Source organism: Phyllobates terribilis, unplaced genomic scaffold, assembly GCF_046119375.1.
Source record: "Phyllobates terribilis strain yellow unplaced genomic scaffold, ASM4611937v1 Scaffold_1__5_contigs__length_1240528914, whole genome shotgun sequence".
Lineage (NCBI taxonomy): Eukaryota > Metazoa > Chordata > Amphibia > Anura > Dendrobatidae > Phyllobates > Phyllobates terribilis.
In genome coordinates this window covers 110,088,316-110,114,581 of record NW_027362761.1, presented here as the reverse complement: position 1 = coordinate 110,114,581, position 26,266 = coordinate 110,088,316, and the positions used below count along the sequence as shown (strand labels likewise).

The 26,266-nt window shown below is 40.1% G+C and overlaps 1 protein-coding gene across 4 annotated transcripts in view; it reads left to right on the top strand.

The window, feature by feature from the left end:
- SLC24A2 (solute carrier family 24 member 2) overlaps positions 1–26,266 on the top strand; it is a 443,547-nt gene that overhangs the window by 399,843 nt on the left and 17,438 nt on the right. For all 4 annotated transcript variants that reach the window (XM_073665915.1, XM_073665934.1, XM_073665926.1 and 1 more), the window contains 4 exons: positions 4,064–4,162; positions 5,500–5,618; positions 7,411–7,554; positions 19,300–19,389. In XM_073665915.1, coding sequence (XP_073522016.1) covers positions 4,064–4,162; positions 5,500–5,618; positions 7,411–7,554; positions 19,300–19,389 — 452 coding nt within the window. The remainder of the gene's footprint in view (positions 1–4,063; positions 4,163–5,499; positions 5,619–7,410; positions 7,555–19,299; positions 19,390–26,266) is intronic.

Genomic DNA, 26,266 nt, shown 5'->3' with positions numbered 1-26,266 from the left:
GACCTCTCCTGAGCTACCCTCAACTCCCCCCAGAGGGATTTTAGCTTCTTTGAGGCATCCTCATACTCGCAGAGGTGCGCATGGATGCGGGAGCCATAGTTAACAGTGGACTCCTTCGCCACCTTGGTGCCCCACTCAAGGGGCACCACTGCAGCACCCCTGCTTGTACTCGACCTACCTCCGGGGGGAGGAGCCGCCGCGGCCATGGCCTCTGGGGTCCTTCTAGTCTTCATGCCGGACCCCTTGCCTTGTCCGGACCTGGTCATCCTAGCCGGGGTGGTACTCCTCCCGCCCCCCGCCGGAGGCCAGTCACAGAACAAGCCTGCTTTCCTGGGAAGGGGGCAGACAAAAGTCCCAGATGGAAAAAAAAACCTCCCTTCCCAGGAGCTCTCTCCACACGCCAAACACAGCCCTCGCAGCTCACAGCAGGCTCCTCCTCTTCCTGTCTGGAGCTGCAGCAGACAGAACTGGAATGAACCCTCTTGCTATGTGCACTGCAGTCTGCTATATACCCTGCCTGCCTAGCACTGATATCTCTGCAGATGGATTAGTCCTCAGAAGGACTGTTAGTTGAGATGGATATGTGTCTCTAATATAGTCTGGTATACCTACACTAACTAGAAACAAGCAAATCTCTCCCTAGCTCAGCAGCAGCTCTCCCTACACTGTCTGATTCTGGAATGACTGTGACGAGCATGGCGGTGCCAGGTCTGATATAGACCTTATGATGCTGTGCTGCCAGCCAATCACTGTAATGCCACAACCAACATGACTGCGGCATTACAGTGTGTGGCAGGCAATCCCTGCATGTTCATTGGCGCTCTAAAGAGCGCCAAACATGCAGGGAGGGGACCCAAGCTCCCCCAGAGCAACCCCGAAAATACTCAGCGAGCGCCGAGCATCTCGAGCAGTGAGATGCTCGGGCGAGCACCAAGCAGTAGCAAGCATGCTTGCTCATCAATAGAGGCCATGTCAGGCTTCATGATTATTTTTCATATGTTCAATACTAATGAAGCAAGTCTTCATAAAAAAATTGTACTGTGTCTATAGTTCTAATGCAGATCTATGTGTCTCCATAGTAGCAAAGAAACTTGTGAATTCTAATCCTACAGTCATACTCTCCATATCCCCTCTCCATTTCCCTATATATATTTGGTAAGTTACCAAGAAGTTGGGGAGAGATAGGAGAGAGTACTGAACGACTGCAGGATCTGAATGAACATTTAACTATACAGGGTTTGTTTGTAGTCTGTTACCATGACTATATTTAAATCTGAATAGGTGTTATACAAACAAAACAGCAAGAACTTTAAATTATTTTTTTTTAAGGTTTGCAATGATCTTCTTTTATAATATATTGGAGCAATACGAATGGTTTTGAAGGTTATTATAACAATCATAAAGAAGAATCACGGGTTAGCACAACATCTTGTAGAATCTCACAATGGCTCCTTTTTAAAGAGTAACCGTTGATTTAATTTTTATTTGATAAAATAGTACACGTGAAAATAAGCAACTTTGTTATATATTTGCTTCTTTCTCCACCAGGACTGATCATTAGTGAAGACAGATTATTACATTGCTGAAATAGGAGATCACAGTTACTTCTGGTAAGATTCTATATAGATGGAAGGGGTGAGGAGGAGGGAAGAGCTCCACTTTTAGCTCCTCCTTTCACCTTCCCCCTCCCTGCTACATAGAAGATGACAGTTGCTACTAATGATTATGCCTCATTAATTGAAAAATCTGTCTTCACTGAATACTGATTTTGCCCAGAAATTGAGAATTTTGAAAATAAGAATCAGTCTAGGGGAAGAAAGAAGCGCATTTCTCTGATAAAATATATTAGAAAATTACCTATTTTCATGTGTACTATTGATTTATGCAAAAAAAATTAAAACAACGGTTACTCTTTAAACTCTAGCTCTAAACACCTGGATTAGAGCCAGGGCCTTATGGGGTCTATCTCTAGTGCTCTACTTTACTCACAGTGAACAGTCTACAATTCATTTTTTATTGATGGCCTATTCTTAGAAAAGGCCATCAATACCTAATTGGTGAAGGTACGATACCTCACTGATCAGTTGTTAGCGGTGGTAGATGGACATTCTCGGATGCTACCAGAACATAGCAGCTCCATCAAAACTTTAGTGGCCACGGCCAGGTACTACAGATCCTTATTTATTTGAATAGGGGTTGGATCCACAGTACACGCTCGTGGCCACTATAGAATAGGGGGTGGATCTACAGTACTTGGCTGCGGCCACTATAGAAATGATGGAGCTGCTGTGTTCCGGTAGCATCCAAGAACTTCTGGACGTTGTCGGTGTCAGTAACAGCTGATCAGCGGTGATGTCTGATTTATCACTCCAACTGATCTGATATTGATGGCCTATACAAGGGATAGGCCATCAGTAAGAAAATAATGTCCAAACCCTTTGACAGCGTTCGCTGAGGACTATTCCACAGCTTTAGTGTTTCCACACTGTATTGGGAGTGCAAGGTACAGTCAGCATCAAAGCAACGACTGTTTCGCTTGTAGGAGAAATTCATCAGTCTAAGAAGATCATCGTACCAGTGTGTCATCCATATACATACTGTGAGTAATCACTGTAGTAACAGTGCTTTAAAAACATATGTACGCTAGGTGAACAAAGCATTAAAGGACATACATTTTGGGCCTGATTCACCAAGACCAGCGTTGTTCATGCCAGTCTTGATGAGGGGGCATGCAGGAGTCATACACTCCTGATTCTTGAAGAAGTGGGCACATCTTCAAGAATCTGGAACATCTGACGAGTGGTAAACGACTCGTGCACCATGCCAGAAATCTGTCAGTTAGTCAGGTACTGGATTGAGATTACTGGCGTAGAGAACGCCACTGACTGTCATGAATAAGACGAGCTGTGACGTCCCACCTCAGCTCCACCCATTTTGGCTGAGCTGAGAGAAACTGTTTTGAAAATGGCAAAAGTCACAAAATTTAGGCACAACTTGGAAGTTGCGCCTACTTTTTGTGATTTCAATCCTTTTACGACAGAATTCTGGCTTGAAAGCTTTGATGAATCGTGTCCGTTGAGTTTTCCATCAGTTTTATAATGAACATGTCATGATTTAAGGTTAAAGAGGACCTCTCACTTGTCATAAATATGTAATTTTTCTTTTTAATCAGAGCTTAGCGATTGCTTTGTCTTCTGTGTTGGGTGTATGTCATCAATAAGACAAAACTTGGATTGTTCAACCACATAGACATAAAAATAATTGGCTTTTGCTTAAGAATGTGTAACTGACACTAACGTGTTATAATGGATATACAAAGGATCAAAAGAGCATTGTAACTAACAAATTATGACTTCAGACTTACACGTCTGAAAATGCTACGCAAATGCTATATTCTCCACTTGTGATGGGCTGAATGAACTATTAATTATATACTATCCATATTTCAAGATATTTATTCCTAATAGATACCCTTGTGTATACTAAAATAAGCAGATGTTTTTGTTTTATTCTGATATTTATATTTTTTTCAGAACTTGTACTTCATGTATTAGCTACAATATAATAATTTAATATATGATTACGATGTCTATCACATTTACTAGGTTTTTTGTCCTTTTGAAGTCTTTGTTTTGGAATCATTAGCAGCACGTCTTGTTTATGCTTTTGGAAAGTTAATCTGCTGGTACCAAACATACATAAAAACCAAAGCATCCTAAAATTTGCTGAATGCACTTATTGTAAATGTTCAGGTGATACAGGAATTCCTGAGGCAGGACTAAAGAGGTGTTTGGTAATAAGCAATTAAAACCGCCTAAGGTACAGTTACCTATGTTCTCTTATTATCCATGCTTATCTGTTATGTCAGTGAGTAAGAAGTGGAGAGGTTTTTTGTTGCCCCAACTAAAATGCTAGTGTGGCTATAGATTAGCTAAGTAATTAAAATATTAGAATACCAAAAATCTTTGTAAATTTCCATATTGCATTATTCCAGTAATTCTTGCTTTTAATACATTGATATACAAATAGCTATAATGATGATTTTTTTTGTAAATGTTTGAAGGAAAATTTAAAGAGAAGGCTTCAATTCTGCACAAAATGGCCAAAATGAAATGTCAAGTGGAAGACAGCGAAAGACTAAATGGAGCAGCCAATTATGAAGGTAAGTCTTACTTTTAGGAATAACTAAAACCAATATGTATGATGTGTGCATGTGTATCCAGATGTTGCAATGGCCTAACAAAAAAAAAATAGATGATCAAAATATATCAATTCAGTTTTCTAATGGACAAACAAATGTAAAATAACCATTTTATTTTAGACTGTGTAATTACCCTTTGTATTGTACCACATTGTAGCTCATGTGTTATCAATAACTTTACTTAGGAATTAAATAGAGAGCCGGATGCAGTCAAAATAAAAAAGCAGACAGCTTTGAAGTAGCTCAGAACATCTTGAGGTTCCGTATAAGACTTTTAGATAAAACTGAATATTGAGCCCAACACAGCAATTGTATTTGAGGCACAGGTCTTAAAAAGATCCATGTTACATGAAGAATAATTTGCAAAGCAGATACATTTTGTTGGCAGAATTCCTACAATGTCAGGCCACAGATATCCAACAATTTTTGTTATTTTTCTAACAAGCCCAATGTCCAGCACTTGCTCTTGTTTCATCTAATATACATTTTGCTCAATTCTTAAAAAAGGTTTTTACAATCTTCCTAGCTAGTACGTTTTTAAATCTCCCTAAAATTATAACATTTCTGTGTAGGTCACAAATAGACATCACCTGTAGTGGGTGAGTAGTTAGTAGTTGAGGACAGCGTTAAAAGCCCAACTGCTCCCAGTATCTTCTATCAGAAGTAAAAATAATTCCTTTGGTTAGGTCATAAGCTTTAATGGTGCCCTCTGCAATTTCCTGTATTGATTTTCTCCCTATGATGTACCCTACAGTATCTATCTAGTACAATGATACAGTGTACAGATGACACTACCAGACAGCTGCTGTACAATCAATAAACTAGGATTGTAGCTTTATTCAGTGCATGCGGTGGCACCACATTCAGTTGCGACAAGTGATGTACCCTGTGCAACTACGAATGTTACACATGTGTGGGGTGGTTTTACCTTGGATTATATGGTCTAAATTTTTGGTCGCCATTTAAACCCCTCCCCAGGCCAGTACTAAAGCTTCTTATTTATGGGGAGACAGTAAGAAGAAACTCACAGAAGAAATGCCGCTCATTTTCTCACAGGTGCCTCAATTTCAGTACTGTGGCTGGGCACCTTCATAGCACTATTATCCTGCAGATTAACTGTATATATGCAGGTTAATAGCGTTATCGGACAAGATAAGTTCTCTTTAAGCCCAGAATGAGCCTGCATGATAGCTTCCATCACTTTTGACATCTATCTTATATGTATGAACAGCTGCTGTTAGCATGTGTATTTACAGAATATGCTATGTAATATTTATTTGCAAATCCTTTCATTTTAGAAAAAAATGATCTTCCAAACAGTACAAATGTTGAGGTTGAAGTGACACCACCCAAAGAATCTGCTGGTCCAGTTCAAAATGGAAATGTCACTCATAATATAGAGGCTGCAGAAACACAGGTGATACCTCATCCTATGTTTCATTCTATATTACTTATCAAATGAGTGTTTGTTTTTACATCCTAGAAATTCTTTTTAGCCATTAAGTTGCATTCAATACCACATTCTGGACAATTCAATTTGCCCATCCTAAATCGCTTTTTACTAAACATTTTATGTAGCTGATACCTTTACATGACAGTTACTAGAAAGTTACCATCTCTATTGTAGCAAACTACAAACATCAAAATGTGAAAGTGGTTCCCACATAATAACATACATTTAGGTCCCTGGCTCTTTAATCCTCTATGTAAATGCCATGCTCAATAGCGATCACAGTATCCAGAGGGTTGTAAGTGGGAGGGGGCTCCTTCTCTCACCCCACCGCCACCTCCCCAACGTAATAGTGGCTTGTTGATGGTTGCCATGGCAACCAGAGGTCAAAGGATGATCTCAGGGGTCTGACAAGTACTGTGGCTTGTTAGGCCCTATCAAGCATCCTGTCAGTGTAACATTTTAGTAAAAGAATAAATAATGAGGAGTTAACAAACTTCAAGAATGCATTTTTGAATCCCTTGAGGGGATACAGTTTTCAAAATGAGGTCTTGCTTGTTTTTTTTTTCACATATAGGCCCCTCGAAGTCACCTGAATTTCATTAAAAAAAATTTTTTAAGCCTTCTAACATCCTAAGACAGAAAAATACATCTTAAAAATGATACTGATGTGAAGTAGACATATGGTTAATGTTATTATTATTATGACGATCTGTTTTAAGGGCATAATAATTTAAAGTTTGAATATTGTGATTTTTTTCTACATTTTTGACAAACTTCTGATCTTTTCATAAAAGTAATAACAAATTTTATCCACCTAAATGAGACAAATATAAAGTACAATGTGCTGCAAAAAAAAAAAAAAAGTCTCAGAATCACTGTGATATGAAGAAGCATTTAAAACTTATTACCACATAAAGTGACACAAGTCAGATTTGAAAAATTTTGTTTGGTCAAGAAGGTAAAAACTGGCTTCAGCAGGAACTATATAATATTTTTTAACAAAAACAAAGACATTGCAATAAAATAGAAAGTAAACATTTGTATAATATTACGTAAAACAGCATAATGACACTTTCAGAGACAAAGATAGCAAAGAACATCATTAAATAACCCCATCAAAAGAATAGAGATATCAAAAATATTAAAATTTGATGTTAATATTTGCACTATTCCTGTGTCCTGATGTGTATAAATATGTGATTCTTCAGATTTTGTGTTATACTGAGCCTGATGGAGACCTGAGTAGTCTCAAAAGCTGCCATTTGTTACCATCTTTTCAGTTAGTCATTAAAAGGTATTGTAATATTTTTCTATCTATTGGCTAACACGGTACAAAGATATATTTTTTCCTGGAGAAATCAAAAATATTTCACACAGTGACAAACAACAAAATAGAAAAAGTCTGAAAAAGCAAATGTTTTTTAATATAGAAAAATAGTTGTAAAGAAAGAAAGGAGTGGAAAGAAGCATATAGGTCTAAGGCAAAAGTAAAAAGTGGGAGGGAGTATACAGTCATCCAATGGAAGTTTCTTTAAAAAGTTATAAAAAGTTAGCAGACAGTAAATCACAGATGGCCAACCAGTAATACCAGCATTTAAGGCTCCCTCAAAACCCCGAGAATCATGCACAAACTGTTCCTTAGTATACCTAAGTTGATTTAGGTTGAGAATCATTGTGTTTGATAAGTTTTCTTGATAAGTTGAGGCACGTTCAAAGTGATGCACCCGACTCACTTTATTCACTTTCTCTTCCCCAGGTAGCAGATGCAGACTCTTCTGAAGAAGGTGACCAACCTCTAAGCCTAGCATGGCCTTCTAGCAGCCGTAAAATACCTGTGTATCTTGCTGTGTTACCAATTGTATTTCCTTTGTGGGTTACATTGCCTGATGTCCGAAATCCAGTAAGTATTGTGTTTTGCTATACACAAGCGTGTGCCTTTAAAGGATATAGAGCTGGGAGAAAAAAAAACAAGTGAACAACTGAACTGCCTACAGTGGCAGCCAAAAGTTTTGCATTTTTTTTTAAAGTGTGATTACTTCTGTCTGATTGTTGCTATGCCATTTTCCTAGTCATTTTAGTAAACCGGAAGCAAATGGTTGTCAGCTATAAGGACCAAAATTGTGTTTGACATTGTTTTATCCCTTTATGTGTTAGTTTTCAACATTTGCAGGGCCAAATGTTTTTCAGATTTTGTCATGGGTAGTCGAATTTTGCCTAAAAAATTTTTTTTATGTGTGTGTTTTTAGGTTAAAACATGACAAAGACAAAGCCAAATTTATCACCAGATGTCAGAAAGCTTATTATTCTGAGAGTGAAGTCAGGCAAAAGCCAAAAAGAGATAGCTATGGAATTCAACTGTTCTCAGAGTCAAGGGTCACGTATATTAAAGAGATAAAAAGAAAGTTATGGAACAGCTGACAAATCTAGAAGTGGACGACCACGGAAAACTTCCTCCAGAGTTGATCACATTATTAAGAAAAAGTCAGTTTCTGATGTCCATAAAAGTGCTGTACGGATTTCGCACAAAATGAACGAAGAACATGGGGTCAAAGTGAGTCGCCAAACTGTGGTGCGATGGCTAAGAGCAGTAGGGTTGAATGCACGAGTTCCAGTCAAGAAGCCTTTCATCTCTGCTAAGAACCAAAAGGTCCGACTTGAGTTTGCCAAAGAACACAGCCAATGGAAAGAGACAGATTGGTCTAAGGTGTTGTGGTGGGATGAATCCAAGTTCAATCTGGTAATGATAGCAAGCACTATATATACCGCGCTGTTGGAAAACGTAATTATGTAAGGTACCAAACACCTACAGTGAAACATGGTGGTGGCAATGTCATGGTTTGGGGCTGCTTTTCTGCATCTGCTATTTATTTATTTATTTTACTCACTTCTCGTATATAGCGCCATTAATTCCACAGCACTTTACAGACATTATGGGCACTGTCCTCATTGGGCCTCACAATCTACATTCCCTATCAGTATGTCTTTGAAGTGTGGGAGGAAACCGGAGAACCCAGAGGAAACCCACGCAAACATGGGGAGAACATACAAACTCCTTGCAGATGTTGTCCTTGGTGGGGTTTGAACCCAGGACCCAAGCGCTGCAAGGCTCTATTGGCTCTCTGCATAGAATTGATGGAAATGTGAATGCTACCATGTACAAGGATACACTGGAGAATGTAATGCTGCCACATGGTAAAACCAAAGTAGGCATGGGATGGAAATTCCAGCAAGACAATGATCCTAAGCACACATCCAATTTAGTCAAAAATTGGTTAACAAAGAAAAATGTTCGCCTGTTGCAATGGCCAAGCCAATCACCTGATAGAGAACCTTTGAGATGAGTTGGGGCCCGTACCCATAGCAATAAAGATGAATTGTTTGTGGATTTTCAAGTGGAATGAAGCAAGATCCCTCAAGATGTCTTGAATATCCTAGTGGCTTCAATGCCCCGTCGGTGTGGTGCAGTAATTAAAGCAAGAGGTTATGCTACAAAGTACTAAGTTATGGCATTGTAAACAATGAATTACTCTCTATATTGTGATCAATAAATAGTATATGCAAAACTGTTGGCAGTCAGTTTTCTTTAATTAAATGACCATACCTATATTCAAAAGTATTTTGGTTAAAATTAAGGTCTTGCATGGTGACAACTTCATGCACTTTCAATTCATCACCAGGGAAATGGTATCACAACAACCAGATAGAAGTAATCACACTTTTAAAAAAAAATGCAAAACTTTTGGTTGCCACTTTATATTCCTGTAATGTGAGAAAATGTAACTGTTGTCTAAGTCACAATTCTAGACAAACAATATAATTAAGCTAATAAAATGTTTTGATACAAATTTAAATTCATTGCTGCCCATTGAAGGAAAAGTTACTTCCACATAAACTGCTGCACATACATCATCTTATAAAAAAATATGTATCAAGGCGGCTCAATACAAGAGACATCCAAAAACACAAATTGCCAAAAGGCATGAAGCTCTTGGTCTTGGCCCCAAAAGATATATTTATGCTATAGACCTCCCCACACACATGGCTAATGTGATAATGTGTTGGATGCAATCATAATGCAAATATAGAAAGTAGCTACCAGCTGCATCCAATGTACAAAATAGAGCAATATATAAATAGGTGATAACACTGCAGTAAATAGTAAATTAGTGCATAATAATATTGAACACTGGGAAGCTATTACCATATTGACAAAAAATTATTCTAGCCTGGAGCTACAAATAATGAAAAGGATCATACGGATATGATTCCAAATGCGGACTGCGGAGAAAAGACTACACCATGCGTATATTCAAGGATGGCTTCCTCAGGGTTGTGGTTTTGTTATTGGTGTTCAGCTCTATTTTTTTCCAAAAATAGCACTTTGCATTTGCACAAAAAAAATAATCATTTTTTTATCTCATTTGTCCAAAGAACAGTATCTCCAGAGAGATTGTGGAATATCCAGTTGGCCTCACGTAAACTTGAGACAGGCCACAATGTTTTTTCAGACAGTAGTGGCTGCCTTTCGTGGTGTCATTTTATAAATCACATTGTTGTTCAGTGTTTTTTTTTGCCAGTTTTGATCTTGGGTCTACTGAAGTTAAAAGCACGCACCATGACCAACTTGCTCCTAATGATTTTGTCATATCTTCCAGCTACCAAAAGCAGAATAGGAAATGTACATCAGTCATCTACTGGAGTTCATTTCTGACCTCATTTATGCCACTTTTAAATTATGATTATTTGTCAGATCACTTTGGGCCACAAACCTCCCAATAACTGTGCCCAAAAAGCAGCCTGAGCTATCATAAAAAAGCAAAAGTAGCTAAATGTTTACAAGTTATGCAAAAATTTGACAATATTTCAAACTGTTTTACAACAGTTTTTTTTAGTTCGAGCTGTTCAATAAATAGTTTAAAAAATAGCTACTTATCTATTGCTTATAAAATACCATAATACAACTATTTCTGATTTTCATGTTTTGTTTTTTTCTCTGCACTACTTTAAAGCAATGATTTTTAGTCAAATGTGTTGCATTCTTTGAAAATTTCACCTTCTCAAGTCATGAGAAGTCACTTTCTCATTAGTATTTGTTGCTCTACTGTGCAATTTGTTTTCCAGTGTTCCCTTTGGATGGAATATATCACTTCTTATCACTTTTGCATTTTATGTGAAAAATAATAAAAAATGTTTAAAAAATGTAACAGATGCAAATGATGAAAACAGTTCTGTCAATATGTAAATGACTAGATCGATGACAGTGTGTGATAGTGTTAGCAAATGCAGAACTTATAGGAATTGCCAGAAGTGCTTGTTAACTAGGGGTTAGAACCTATACACATAACAAACAAAATAGATCATGCTGACTTGCTGTCATCCTCCGAGATCCAGAGCAGGCTGCTCCATGGTCTATACTAGCTCAAGAAGCGATGATTGAGCTGTTTAACCAGCCACGGGTCTTCTGTAGCTTGTGGTATGCTGTAGCGGTCAGGTGACTTGAATCAAATGTCATCAGAAAATCATACAAGTCACTTCACAGCTGAGGCTTGCCACAAGCCACTGCGGTCTTATGGCTGGTTGAATGGTAACATGATCGCTCCCCGTGCCAGTGTGGATTACAGAGAGGTCTGGATCCAATGTGACAGTACATGAGTGATTTATTTTGTTATTTTAACAGAATCCAACTCCCAGGTAGCAAACATCTTTTGGACATCCTTTTTAAGTTGGTTGAATTATAAAGTAATACAAAATTTCTCCATTGCTATTTTGTTCAAGTAGTTTTCTGAAATTTAAAATTGATAACTAGCTAACAGTGTTCCCACTGATCAACTGAAAACACTCATCAGTGTATTATATGTGGGTGTCAGACCTCTGAGATCACTACAATTAGGAAGAACAAAGCTAATAGCTCTTCACCACAGTTTCTGACACAATCCAAATATAGAGTGTCAATATTATATTAAACCCTTTCTGACATCTACCGTACATGTACGGTGCAAGTCGGGCGCACAAGCTGTGTGATAAATAGTATAAAAAAATGTGAAAAATTAAAAACACATACAAATCGCACCCATTTCCCCCACAAAAAAAAAATACACATTTTTGGTATCACCGCGTCCTGAAAAGTCTGATCTTTCGAAATATAAAATTAATCAACCTAAATGGTAAACGCTGTAAATAGAAAAAACACCAAAATTGCTGTTGTTTGGTCGCGGCCATGCCACAAACGAAATGCAGTAAGAAGAGATAAAAATTTCATATCTATCCCCAAATGGTATGAATAAAATTGCCGATTCACCAAGCAAAAAATGAGCCCTCACTAAGCCCTCACACAGCTCCATCGACCAAAAAATGAAAACGTTATGGGTCTCGGAAAATGGCAATACAATTCATTTTTTTTTAGAAATTTCCGATTTTTTTAACTATTAAAATAAAAGACCCTGGACATCCTAAGGAGTTTGTCACCTCCTGGGACATTTGTACCTATTAATATGGGCATACAGGTAACAGAATGGTTAAACTAGTCTTACCTGTATGCCCATATCTGTTTTTTTGATGTGCAGAAATCGTCTTTTATTCTGTTATGCTAATGATTTCTTCCAGGCCCTGGGGCGTGAGGTGCCTGGACGAAATCTCTGCCTCCTGTCTCCATTTGAATAGCACCCCCCTCCATTGCATTTCTGGCCTCGTAATCCCGCTCCTGCGCACTGCCATCATGCAATTATACTTGCCTATTCCTCCCTTGTTTGGGTATTGGCAGAAGAACGATGAAGCCACTGTCCATAGAAGGGAGCAATAGGCAAGTATAATTGCACGATTGCAGGGCGCAGGCGTGGGATTCCGGGGTCACCACTACATGTCACTGATGAGAGGGATGTGCTATTCAAATGGAGACAGGAGGCAGAGATTTCTTCCAGGCACCTCACGCCCCAGAGCCTGGAAGAAATCATTAGCATAACAGAATAAAACACGATTTCTGCACATCAAGACCACAGATATGGAGATACAGGTAAGACTAATTTAACCATTCTATTACCTGTATGTCCATATTAATAGGTACAAACGTCCCAGGGGGTGATAGATTGCCTTTAAAGGGGTTTTCCCACGAACAAAGGTTAATTTTAATCAATAGATCTTGGAATAATAATGACTTCCACAATTAAATGTATTTAAATACAATGTTCCTGAGCTGAGATAATCTTATAAATGTGCCCCTGCTGTGTACTATATAATGGCTGTGTCTGACCGTACAGGAACATAGTCTGATCATACCACAGCTCCTGGGCGGGGGGGGAGCAAAAGAGTATACACAGATATTACAACATGGGATCACAGATCATTCTTTCTTTGAAGTAAAACATTGTTTAACCGCTTCCAGACCGCCCACTGTACATAAACATCGGCGCTGCCTGGGCTCTGTGCAGCGCCGACGTTTATGAACGGTCGGTGGTCCCGCAGCCCTCAGGACCCCCAGGGTCCTGCAAGCGCTACGGGTGCGGTGCAGAGCGACAGCTCTGACAGGGGACATCATCGGGACCTGATTGGATCAGGTCCCAATGATGTTAACCCTTTGCTATCTTCTATATGCCGCGATCTATAGTGATCGTGGCATTTAGAAGATAGTGAGAGGAGAGGGGTCGTCCACTTACCTCTCCGACGGCCCCCTGATATCTTACAGGACCTGCCGTTGTCATGGCAGCCGGAGGTCACATGACCGTCTCCGGATCTGCCATATATGGTGTCCTGCTAGACTCAGCCTGCAGCTGAAGTCTAGCAGGAGACAGACAGTGTGAAACTGTCAGCAAATCTCTCATGCAATGCAAAACATGTCTATTGCATTGCATGAGAACAGTGATTAGAAAAATGAAAATGAATGTCCCATACAGGGACTAAGTAAAAATGTAAAAAAAAAGTCAAAAAAATGTTTTGAAACTGTTAAAAAAATCACAAAATAAATAAAAATAAATAAAATATTAAACCAATAAATCCGTTTATTTATGCAAAAACAAAAAAAGTACACATATTTGGTATCGCCGCATCCGAAACAACCCGATCTATAAAACTCTCACACTAATTAACTCCTTCTGTGCACACCGTAATAAAATAATTAAAAGAGGGAGCAAAAACCTATGCTTTTTCATCATATCGCCAAACAAAAAGTGGAAAAAAATGCGATCAAAAAGCAAAATGGAAATAAAAATGGTACCACTGAAAACGTCATCTTGTTCCGCAAAAAAAAAGCCGCCATACAGCTCCATCAGCCGAAAAATAAAAAAGTTATAGCTCTCAGAATAAAGCGATGCAAAAAAAATATTTTTTTTATAAAATTGTTTTATTGTGTAAAAGCGCCAAAACATAAAAAAATATACAGTGTAGTATCACTGTACATGTACTGACCCGAAGAATAATGCTGCCTAATCACTTTTACCACACGCAGAATGGCATAAAAAAAACTCAAAAAACAATTCCTGAATTGTTGTTTTTTGTTAATTTTACCTCCCAAAAAACGGAATAGAAAGCGATCAAAAAATGTCACGTACCCAAAAATGGTACCAATAAAAATGTCAACTCGTCCCGCAAAAAACAAGCCGTCACATGACTCTGTCAGCCGAAATATGGAAAAATTATAGCTCTCAAAATATAGCGATGCAAAAACTAGATTTTGCAAAAAAAGCGTCTTTTAGTGTGTGACAGCTGTCAGTCATAAAAACCCGATATAAATCTCGTATCTCTGTAATCACACCAACCCGAAGAATAAAGTAATCTCATCACTTATACCGCATGAGGAATGGCGTAAAAATAAATAAAACCAATTCTTCACCTGCTACTGATTTGTTTATTATGTCTCCCAAAGATCGCAGTAAGGCTCTGCTCACATTTATCCTGCGCTCTGCGCTGAGCACTTACACCAGAGTTGTTTTAGGCGTGCATAAAAGTGCATTTGGCCACAGTTTTGTGCACTTCTGAAAAAAAGGACACCGCTAAACAGAGGCCAGACGGAGTCCAGAGTAACTCTGCTGCCTTATTACAGTGAATGGATCCCGCAGGGGTTTCATCTGAATTACATCACTTGGAAATTTAGATGGAAACCCTGATGTAAGTGCTCAGCCTAGAGCGCCGGATAAATGTTACGTAAAATGTTCCCAATTAAAGCTTCAACTCAGTCCTCAAAAAAAGCTAGTCCCCACTCAGGTCCGTTATCTGTTAAAAATATAAGGGACTTCCAAGTCACTGGTAGCAGAAAGGCTCTGGAAAAGCGAAATGGCCCTTGCCCCCCAAAAGAAATTCAGAAAATTTTGTGCTCCCAAATCCAAATGCTTATTCTACAATAATTTGTTCTCCAATTGTCAAATCCCTCCCAGATCTCGCCGTATGGCTAAGCGGTATGATACAGCCACATATGAGGTATTGCCACTTTTATAAGAAATTGTGTGACACATTTCGGCACCATTTTTATCCATTGCCCTGTGTGAAAATGTAAAATCTGAGGGTAAAACATTTTTTGTGGTAAAAATATAATTATGTTTTCTTCACTGTCCAATGGTATAAATTTAAAAATTAAAAAATACTCACTACTTCCCTAGATGAATTCCTTGAGAAGTGTAGTTTACAAAATGGGGTCACTTGTGGGGGTTTCTGCTGTTTTGGCATGTCATCGACTCTTCAAATGTGACATGGTGTCTGCAACCTATCCCAGCCAACATCGCGCTCCTTTCTCTTCCGAACCCTGCCGTACACCAAAGCAGTGGTTTTCCCCCACATCTGGGGTATCGGCATACTCAGGAGAAATTGCACAGCAAATTTCATGGTGCAATTTATCCTGTTACCCTTATGATAATGCAAAATTAGGGGATGAAAAACATTTTTTGTGGGAAAAATGTGAAAATTTTATTTTTACGGCTCAATATTATAAAATTCTGTATAGCACATGGGGGTGCAAGGTGCTCACCACACATCTAGATAAGTTCCCTAAGGGGTCTACTTTCGAAAATGGTGTCACTTGTGGGGGGTTTCCACTGTTTAGGCACATCAGGGGCTCCCCAAATGCAACATGGCGTCCGCTAATTATTCAAGCAAATTTTACAATCAAAAAGTCTAATAGCGCTCCTTCTCTTCCGAACCCTGCAGTGCGCCCAAACAGTGGTTTTCCCTCACATATGGGGTATCAGCGCGCTCATGAGAAATTGCACTACAAATTGTGTATTCCATTTTTTCCTGTTACCCTTGTGAAAAGAAAAAAATTGGGTCTAAAGTAACATTTTTGTGAAAAAAAGTTAAATGTTCATTGTTTTCTTCCACATTCCAAAAATTCCAGTGAAACACCTGAAGGGTTAATAAACTTCTTGAATGTGGTTTTGAGCACCTTGAGGGGTGCAGTTTTTAGAATGGTGTCACTTTTGGGTATTTTCTCTCATAAAGGCCCCTCAAAGTCACTTCAAATATGATGTGGTCCCTAAAAAAATGTTTTTGGAAATTTTGTTGGAAAAATGAGAAATCGCTGGTCAACTTTTAACCCTTATAGCTTCCTAACAAAAAAAAGTTTTGGTTCCAAAATTATGCTGATGTAAAGTAGACATGTGGGAAATGTTATTTATTAACTATTTTGTGTGACATATCGCTCTGATTTAAGGGCATGAAAATTCAAAGTTTGAAAATTGCTACATTTTCGCCAAATTTACAATTTTTTTCACAAATAAACGCAAGTGATATCGAAGAAATTTTACTACTATCATGAAGTACAATATGTCACGAAAAAACAATCTCAGACTCAGGGGAATCCATTGAAGCGTTCCAGAGTAATTACTTCATAAACTGACAGTGGTCAGAATTGAAAAAAATGGCCTGGTCACGAAGGCAAAAACAGGCTCTGGCGTGAAGTGGTTAAAAACAGGCAGGGAAATGTTTTACCTCACAAAAAGAATCAGCTGTGATCCCCTGCTGTAATATCTGTGTATACTCTTTTGTTTCCTCCCCTTCCCAAGAGCTGTGGTATGATCAGACCATGTTCCTGTACGGTCAGACACAGTCATTACACAGTACACAGCAGGGGCACATTTATAATATTATCTCAGCACAGGAACATTTTATTTAAACACATCCAGCTGTGGAACTTATTATTATTCCAAGATCTATTGATTAAAATCAACTTTCGCTCATGGGAAAAACCCTTTAAGGAGATAAGGAGAATCATATTGCCAGGGCATTTTTTACCACGCAATGTATGCCGTAACAACAATTCCTAAAAAGCAATGTCAGAATTTCCTTTTTTGGCAAAACTTTCACACTTGGATTTTTTTTCCAGTTTTCCAGCAGACTAAGCTGTTAGGTGTCATTCAAAATTACAATTTGTCACGCAAAAAAGCAAGCCATCATACATCTATGTGGATGGAAAAATAAATAAGTTATGATCGTTTGAAAAGGAAAAGTGAAAATGCAAAAACTGAAATTGGACATGTTGTGAAGGGAAAATCGCTTTAACATAATCCGGGGAATTGAAAGATGCTTTCACTGACATTGAGGTGATATGCCAATACTATTATTAATACTACTACTTAAAAGTACTAGTAGTGATAATAGTATATGAAAATTATATGTGAGGTCCATTCCATTATAATAATAGCATGCAATTAAAAAGTACCTTACAAATATCTCCCTACCTTCCTCATGTAGGTCATAAGATCTGAAAGGCTAGGAGACAGCTACCCAAATGCTTCAAGCACACAGATATACTAGGGACTACAGAACAGGAGAAGGATTTGGGTATTCTGTTAACAAGTAAGCTGAGCTTACTTCGTACTCAGAGTCAAGCAGCAGCTGCAAAAGCAAGCAAGATTTTAGGGTGTATAAAAAAGAGATAAAATCCTGTGATCCCAATGTATTGTTACCCCTCTATAAATCCGTTGTAAGGCCACATCTAGAATATGGGATCCAGTTTTGGGCTCCACATTTTAAAAATAATATTTAGACGTTAGAGTCAGTCCAAAGGGGGCAACTAGATTATTACAAGGGATGGAGGGCCTCTGATATGATAAGAGGTTGGAAAAGTTGAGCTTGTTTAGCTTTTAAAAAAACATCTCAGAGGAGATCCCATTTATATACACGTGTGGTCGATACAAAGTCTTGGCACATGACTTATTCCTTCCAAAGATCTTACAAAGGACCAGGGGGCACTCATTACGGTAGAGGACAGGCGATTTCGGCAGAGAAATAGGAAAGGGTTCTTTACAGTTAGAGCAGTCAGACTGTGGAATGCTCTACCACAACAAGTAGTAATGGCAGACACTATAGCAGGATTTACAAAAGAGCTAGCTGCTTTTCTCACAATAAATAGCCTTGTGGGTTATAGATCATCTAATGATAGTGAATGTATAGCTGGTGGAGAAAGTTTGAACTTGATAGACCTAAATCTTTTTTCCACCTATACAATTGTGTAATTATGCTGCAATTTTTTTATGCGGACATTCGGCCCATGTAAAAAAAAATGTCATCTGAACATTGAATAACATTGGTCCAAGTGCAGTCAATTTTTTCCAAGGACAACACTCGGACTGAAAATACGGTTGTGTGAACATAGCCTTACAATCAGGCACCCAGGAAAAAATGCTTACTTTTTTACTATTGAGACAAGTGGGCCAGACATTCAGTGCCAAGTGTTCACTTACTTTCTCATTCGAAGGTCACGGCCCCACTATCAGTATTTGGTCAGTATTCGGTCAGTATTTTTTCTCAGGAGTGGGAGCCAAAACCAGGTGAGGAACAATCAGAGAAAAGCTATAATAGAAATAAATCACCAATTCTGCATTTATCACCCACTCCTGGTTTTGGCTCCCACTCCTGAGAAAAAATACTGACCAAATACTGATAGTGGGGCCGTGGTCAAACACCTATGGTTATAGGCTCACTAATTTTGTTCAATTCCAGATGCTTCTTTTGCCTACTCCCTTGTCCACACATCACAGTCATGAAACATTTCCTTTACTCTATTGTAAAACCCTTCCCCCCACACTAAAAAGACACACTACTTATTTTTATGGAAACAAATCAGAGCCATTTTTGTTCAGTTCACAAACTATTGGGCCAGATTTTAATTTTGTTCTGAAATTACCCTCTGCTGACTGCAGCAAGATATTCAGTGTCCCACAATAAACATGAGAAGAGCAATGCTAGCCATATGCTCTTTGTGTATATTCATTGCCTAGCACAAGAAAATCTTCTCCTTTCAGAATGAGAATCAAAAAAGGATGAGGACATCAAAGGGATAATTGTGCGCACACATGGGTACAGCTACAGATGCACAACAAAGATGAACATTTTCCACATTAGTCTATCCATATTGTACATACGGCCTGCCTGGCACATCCCTGAAATGACTACAGCTTCTAGAACATTTGGAGAGCTGTTACACTTATGTGAAGGACTAATTGTTATGGAGATCATGCCAGGAAAAGTGCAGTGGAGATAAATATCAGCTGATAAATGTGTGAGCTATCTAGATTGGCGGTATATTTACATATTGTAAATATTCATTATTTCATGTTGCTTGAGTTTTCAGACTAATGAGGATGCAAAGTTACTGTGCTGTTCTCTGCATGTGAAAAGCATAGTCTTATTCATGAAAATATTTCACTTGTTTCTTGTCATACAGTCATCAAGAAAATTTTTCCCAATTACCTTCTTCGGATCGATTACCTGGATTGCAATATTCTCTTACCTAATGGTATGGTGGGCACATCAGGTGAGCATATATTTAAGGAACGAAAAATAGCTTATTTAGCTAGGCAGCATAAAAATTCCTAGTCCACTAACACTATTAAGACACTTTCTAGACCTTATTCAGACATCTATGATTTTTCAAAAAAATGTTCAAGTGTCATCTCTGTTTTTGACCTGAGTTTCACCAGCAGGTCAATATGCCCCTTTTCACCATCAGTGATTTTCTCGTATGGATAAATACAAAACATCTCCTTTACATTGTATACTGACTGTACACTAATGACATCCGTGTGTGTGATTTTCCATAGACTTGTATGGGTGATTTTCATGCAAGACACAAATAAAAAACGGACAGGTTTCTATGATGTTTTTTAGCAGACCTAGACACAGTAGCTCGCAAAAAAACACGGACACAGCCCCATAGACTATGATAGGAATGAGTTCTACCTGTGAAAACCATAATATAGAACACGTAAGTGGAAAACAGGCATCTAAATGAGGCCTTAGACTAACCTATCTCACTATTTTTTTTGCTAATATCTTTGCATGAACTTGTATTCATCACAATTTGAGTTAATAATGTTTTATTGTTGCCATCTTATATATAATTTACATTCATTGTGCATTTTTACCAAGTATGCAATACTACAAATTAATTTCTTTCAACAAAATTGTGGTTTATTGTTCAAAGTGCTTTAGGGTATGTGTATTTTCCAGTGGTCAATAACGTCCATTTTATAAGCTTAAAACCCCTTAGGAATCACTCCTTTTTTCTGGGGTTTTCTCAGTATTTTGTAAACCTGAGCATTTTTGTTAGTTTTTTTGGTCATTTCCTGAAGCGTTTTTTTTTTTTTTTCTCTCTCCCTCGTTGTTTAAGCGTTTTTTACGTGTCTTTTTATTGGCGTTTTCCTTTCGTTTTATTAAATCCTTTAAGCAATGAATAAACTGCTTAGGTTTTTTGAAGTGGAAGAACTGAAAAACAGTTAATAGATGCCCTAGTGTCTTCTGGGTGTTTTTTTTTTAGCCTTCACTTTGACTTGAAAAGTATTTAGCATCTTCCTAGTCGGAAACTCCAAAAGAATGTACATGTCACTTCTTTTAACAAATCCAAGTATGATAAAATAGTAAAAAAAATACAATTCTGCCATTATATTTTGGGATTTATTTTTATGGTTGCAGGACGAGTTTTGAATAGCACCATCCATTTTACAATACAATGTACTGAAAAATTTGAAAATAATTCCTAGTTGAATGAAATTGTGAAAACTTCCATAGAATTTTTTTTGTTATATTTAAAGGGAATCTGTCATCGGGTTTTTGCCATCGAATCTGAAAACAGCGTGATGTAGACACAGAGACCTGGATTCCAGTGATGTGTTACTTACTGGGCTGCTTGCTGTAGTTTTGATAAAATTACTGTTTTATCAGCAGGAGATTATCACTAGAGGACTAGTAAACCTGCTGCCATGTAGTCCTGCATATTCATGAGCTCTGTATAACCCTGCCCACACCACTGATTGGCAGCTGTCTGCTTATGCACAGTGTACCCAGAAAGCTTCCAATCACTGATGTGGGTGAAGTTATACACAGCTCAGCATTCAAAGAACTGGCAGATCTGCTGCAGGTAAAACAGTTATTTTATAAAAACTGCTGTGAGCAGCCCAGTAAATTATACATAGCTTGAATTCAGGATCTCTGCCCCTGCATCATGCTGCTCTTAGATAGGTTAGCAAAAACCTGGTAACAGATTCTTTTTAAGTGGTGAAAAAAAAATCAGAAGTTGTAAATATAAAATTTTGATTCTGTTGCCATTTTGTGAGATAACATTTTTATTTTTCCGTCTATGAAGCTGTATGAGGGCTTTATTTTTGGGTGACAAGCTGACTTGTATATTGATACTATTTTGTGGTACATGCAACATTTTGATTGCTGCTGTTAAAGACAAGATGCCACCTGTGTAACCTAGCCAGTATCTATCGCATGTGGAGGGAACTCCACTCTTTAGTCACCTCCACACACTGTGACCTCAGCGCTAATATACATGTATGTCATTACGCCTTAGTAGGTTAATGGGGGAGAAGGAAAGTAATAACAATTTTTATGTTTTTTTAATTTTTTTTATATTTTAACTTTTTTTTCTTATTTTTTACTATGATTATCTATATTGAAATCTGGTGTAAAACACCTTGATAAGTCGCAAAACATTTTGCGACTTTTGGTGTTTTCACATCAGCTTTTCCCAGCTCTGCCAAAATTGGCAGAGCTTGGGCAGGAGGATGAGGATGGGGGGGGGGGGGGGTGTGAAGCCACAGATTGCAACATTTATTACACCAGAAATCCTACTCCAGTCCCTGGGGCACACAGCAGGATAACCCCTTAATAAAATTGGTGTGAACAACGTCCATCTTGACAAATTGGTGCCTGTGTCTCACTCAAACATGGGCCCTGACTGGACAGGGTAAGGTGTGGCTTAGTGAGAAAAAGGGCATATCTTAAGATGGTCTAAGATGCACCTTATTTTCGATGAAAAATTTGATCTAAAAATAAGCAGTGATGTAAAGTTAGACCAAAGTGTCTAAAGATGTGACAGATTTATCATTCAGCATGAGTTATTGCAACCAATTTGGTGTATTATCAGAATATCCAATCTAGGTTTACACTATATAATGCACAAGATTAGTCAATGTCCCCCAATGTTTGTTTAACCACTTTTAGGGTATGTGTTCACAGCGTCTTTTTCAGGCAAGTATGCACAGTAACCCACCTGAAAAAACGCTAAATATTAAAAACAAAGAACATATGTACTGCAATCTAAAATTGACTTCTTGTGCATATATTTAGTCTTGAGCTTCTTTTAACCACTTCACATTTCCAAAGATGCAAGTCGATTAAAAGAAGTGACCTAGCCAGTCTCACTATTTTATGCATATAAATTAAAAAGAAACACTGAAGATAAAGAATGACAGCAAAGACTACAATAAAAGACCCTTCAGGAAAAGCAACGTTGGTGACTTCTGCATGCGAAAGTTAGCCGGTACACGAGTTTCTAAAAGCACAATGTGAACATACCCTAAGGCTGAATTCAGACATCTGTGAAACATTGTCCTTGTACAGACCATGATATACAGACTGGCCATGGTTTCCTGAACTCAACAGCCACATATACAGTGGCATGTAAAAGTTTGAGCACTCCTGGTCAAAATTTCTGTTATTATGAACATTTAAGCAAGTTGAAGATGAAATGATCTCTAAAAGGGCTAAAGATGACACATTTCCTTTTTATTTTAGGCAAAAGTATGTACCGTATTTTTTGGACTATAAGACGCAGCGGACCATAAGACGCACCTAGGTTTTAAAGGAGGAAAATAGGAAAAAAAATTAAGCAAAAAATGTGGTCATGATGCCCTGTTATGGGGGAGGGGGTCTGCTGCTGACACTGGTATTGGGGTAATGTCCCCCAATTCTGTTAATATCCTCCTTCCTGGTATGTATGGCCCCTCTTTCCTGGTATAAGTGGCCCCCATCCCATCCTGGTATGCCTGGCCCTCATCCCCATCCTGGTATGCATGGTACCCCTTTATCCCCCATCCTGATATGCATGGCACCCCTTTATACCCCATCTTGGTATTCATGACACCCCTTGATTCCCCATCCTGATATGCATGGCACCCCTTGAACCCCCATCCTGGTATGTATAGCACCCCTTGAGCCCCCATCCTGGTATGCATGGCACCCCTTGAGCCCCCATCCTGGTATGGATGGCACCCCTTGAGCCCCCATCCTGGTATCCATGGCACCCCTTGAGCCCCCATCCTGGTATGCATGGCACCCCTTGATGCCCCTATCCTGGTATGCATGGCACCCTCTGAGCCCCCATCCTGGTATGCATGGCACCCCTTGAGCCCCCATCCTGGTATGCATGGCAACCCTTGAGCCCCCATCCTGGTATGCATAGCACCCTCTGAGCCCCCATCTCGCTGCCTACCAAAAAAATAAACAATCATACTCACTTCCTCTCTCCTCCAGCGCTGTCCCGCTCTGCTGCCGACACTCTCACTTTGTGAGCCGCGCATGGAAGGACGCGCATGGCGTCGCTGCCATGCGCCCTCACACAGTGTGAGATGCTGTGCTGGAATAGTCACTGCTCCCCACGCCGGGACTCTGTGCGTGGGGAGCAGTGACCATTTAGTCTGTGCAATAGCCGGCACACTGTACCACATCGCGGCTTCTGCTGCCGCTCTGTGGTCAGTGTGCCTGCTATTAAAGACCATGGATATTCACTACAACCCATGGGAGTGGGTTGTTGGGAATATTCATGAGCTTTAATAGCGGGCACACAGATCGCAGAGTGGCAGCAGGAGCCGCGCTGTGACTACAGTGTGCCGGCTATTAAGAAAAATGAATATTCATTGCTGTCCACACACATGGGCGTGGGGAGCAGGGAATATTCATTTTCTTTAGTAGCGGGCACAGCATAGGCTGCAGCAGGCGGCTGCTGCCTCCTGTGCCCCGCTGATCCCCCGCTGCCGCTCCCCCACACCCACCACCACGCACAGCCATGTATATAGTATTCGGACTATAAGACGCACCCCCCACTTTCCTCCAAGATTTTGGAGGAAAAAAGTGCGTCTTAGGCTGCGTGCCCACTATGCGTTTTTCAAGCGTTTTTGCCGCGGAATTTCCGCAGCGAAAACGCTTAAAAACGCTTGGTAATACGTGCCCCATTGTCCTCAATGATAATCTGCATGTGCTGTGCACATGCTGCGGAAATTTCCGCTGCAGATTATCATTGCGGAAAAATACGCAGCATGTCCATTAATTTTGCGGACACGCAGCATAATTGCCGCCATTGACTTACATTGAAACGCATATTATCCGTGTCAGCACATTTGCACACACGGATAATATGCTTTTCTATGTGCGGATGGTACCCGGGTCTGGAGAAGAGGAGACTCTCCTCCAGACCCAGGTACCATAGAACCTGTTAAAAAAAGAATTTAAAATAAAAAATAAAGATTATACTTACCTTCCGATGTCCCCCGGTGTTTTCTCTGCTCCGTCCGGTCACTTTTATGGGTCGTGGTGGTGTGAGGGCCTGCCATGACGTCATTTAGTCATGTGACAGGTCATGCGACCGCTGACGTCGGCGGTCACGTGACCTGTCACATGACTCAATGACGTCATCGCAGGTCCTTTCACACCACCGTGACCCATACAACAGACCGGACGGAGCGGAGAAAACAACGGGGGACATCGGAAGGTAAGTATAATCTTTATTTTTTACCATTCTTATTCTTTTTTTTTTTTAACTATTACTTGGTCACACTATATAAATCCATGCCGGTTGCATGTATTTATATAGTGTGACCAAATTGTCAAGCACTTTTTCAAGTGATGCTAAAATCGCTTGGAAAAGCGCTTGATAACCCGCATACAGAAATGCATGTGACGCGCCCAGGGGGATATGGGGGAAACTCGGTACCCGGGCCTTGACCTTCTATGGGATGTCACGGCAGTCGGCTCCCGGGCCCGTACCCTGGGGTCACTCTTTAAAAAGGGGGTTTTGTTAACAGTTTTTGTCTCGTGACGCCACCTGTGGTTCCCGGTAATGAGTACCGGCGCTGCTGCAGACCTCCGGGGGTGATGGGATGGCAGCTGGGATGTTTCTGCTTCCCACAGGTGGAGCGGGCCCCCGGGGCAGAGTTGATGGAAGGGATGCAGGTGAGAGGTGTCCCAGCTGGGCCAGGGGAGAATAACAGACACGCACACAGGGGGTTCGCTTCAGTACCTTTACTGGTGTAGATGGCAGGTACGGTCCAGGGTACTTGATAGGAAGGGTGCACTTCTGGACTCTCCCCAGTGAGAGGGTATAAGGTCTCCTGATCTGTTTCTTCCTCTCTCTCTGAAGCTTCTGACCAGCCTGAAACTAGGCCTAGCTTCTGTACTCTTCTTCCCGCGCGGCGACGCGGTAATAGCGGCGATGTTCACCACAGTTTAAACACTTCAAATACAGCACACAGTACCCGGTGGCAACGGGCACAAAATCCTGTTCGTGATGCCAGGAAGAGTTGACGCACCCAGGGGGCTATGGGGGAAACTCGGTACCCGGGCCTTGACCTTCTATGGGATGTCACGGCAGTTGGCTCCCGGGCCTGTACCCTGGGGTCACTCTTTAAAAAGGGGATTTTGTTAACAGTTTTTGTCTCGTGACGCCACCTGTGGTTCCCGGTAATGAGTACCGGTGCTGCTGCAGACCTCCGGGGGTGATGGGATGGCAGCTGGGATGTTTCTGCTCCCCACAAGTGGAGCGGGTACCCGGGGCAGAGTTGATGGAAGGTATGCAGGTGAGAGGTGTCCCAGCCGGGCCAGGGGAGAATAACAGACACGCACACAGGGGGTTCACTTCAGTACCTTTACTGGTGTAGACTGCAGGTACGGTCCAGGGTACTTGATAGGAAGGGTGCACTTCTGGACTCTCCCCAGTGAGCGGGTATAAGGCCTCCTGATCTGTTTCTTCCTCTCTCTCTGAAGCTTCTGACCAGCCTGAAACTAGCCCTAGCCTAGGCATCTTTCACTCTCCTAACCTGTATACTTGGTGGTAAGAACTTTCTTCTGGCTACCACTATCCCTGGACGCTGGGGCCTTCGTGGTTCCTAGTTCTTTAAATGATTGTAGCTTCAGGTTGACCAGGGGTTTAGAATCCTCCTGGTATACCGGTTATTCCTACTGGGCGTAGAGGACCCTGTAGGCGCGGACCCGGTGTCCGGCTTGTGTTCTGGGGTGAGCCTAAGATGCTCCTCTGCCCCCAAACCTCCTCTCACTCCTATCCTTGCCTCCGGCCCTGCTCTAGGCCCCCAGGGCTTCAGCACGTGCTTTAGGCCCTGGCTGGCCCTAAGCCC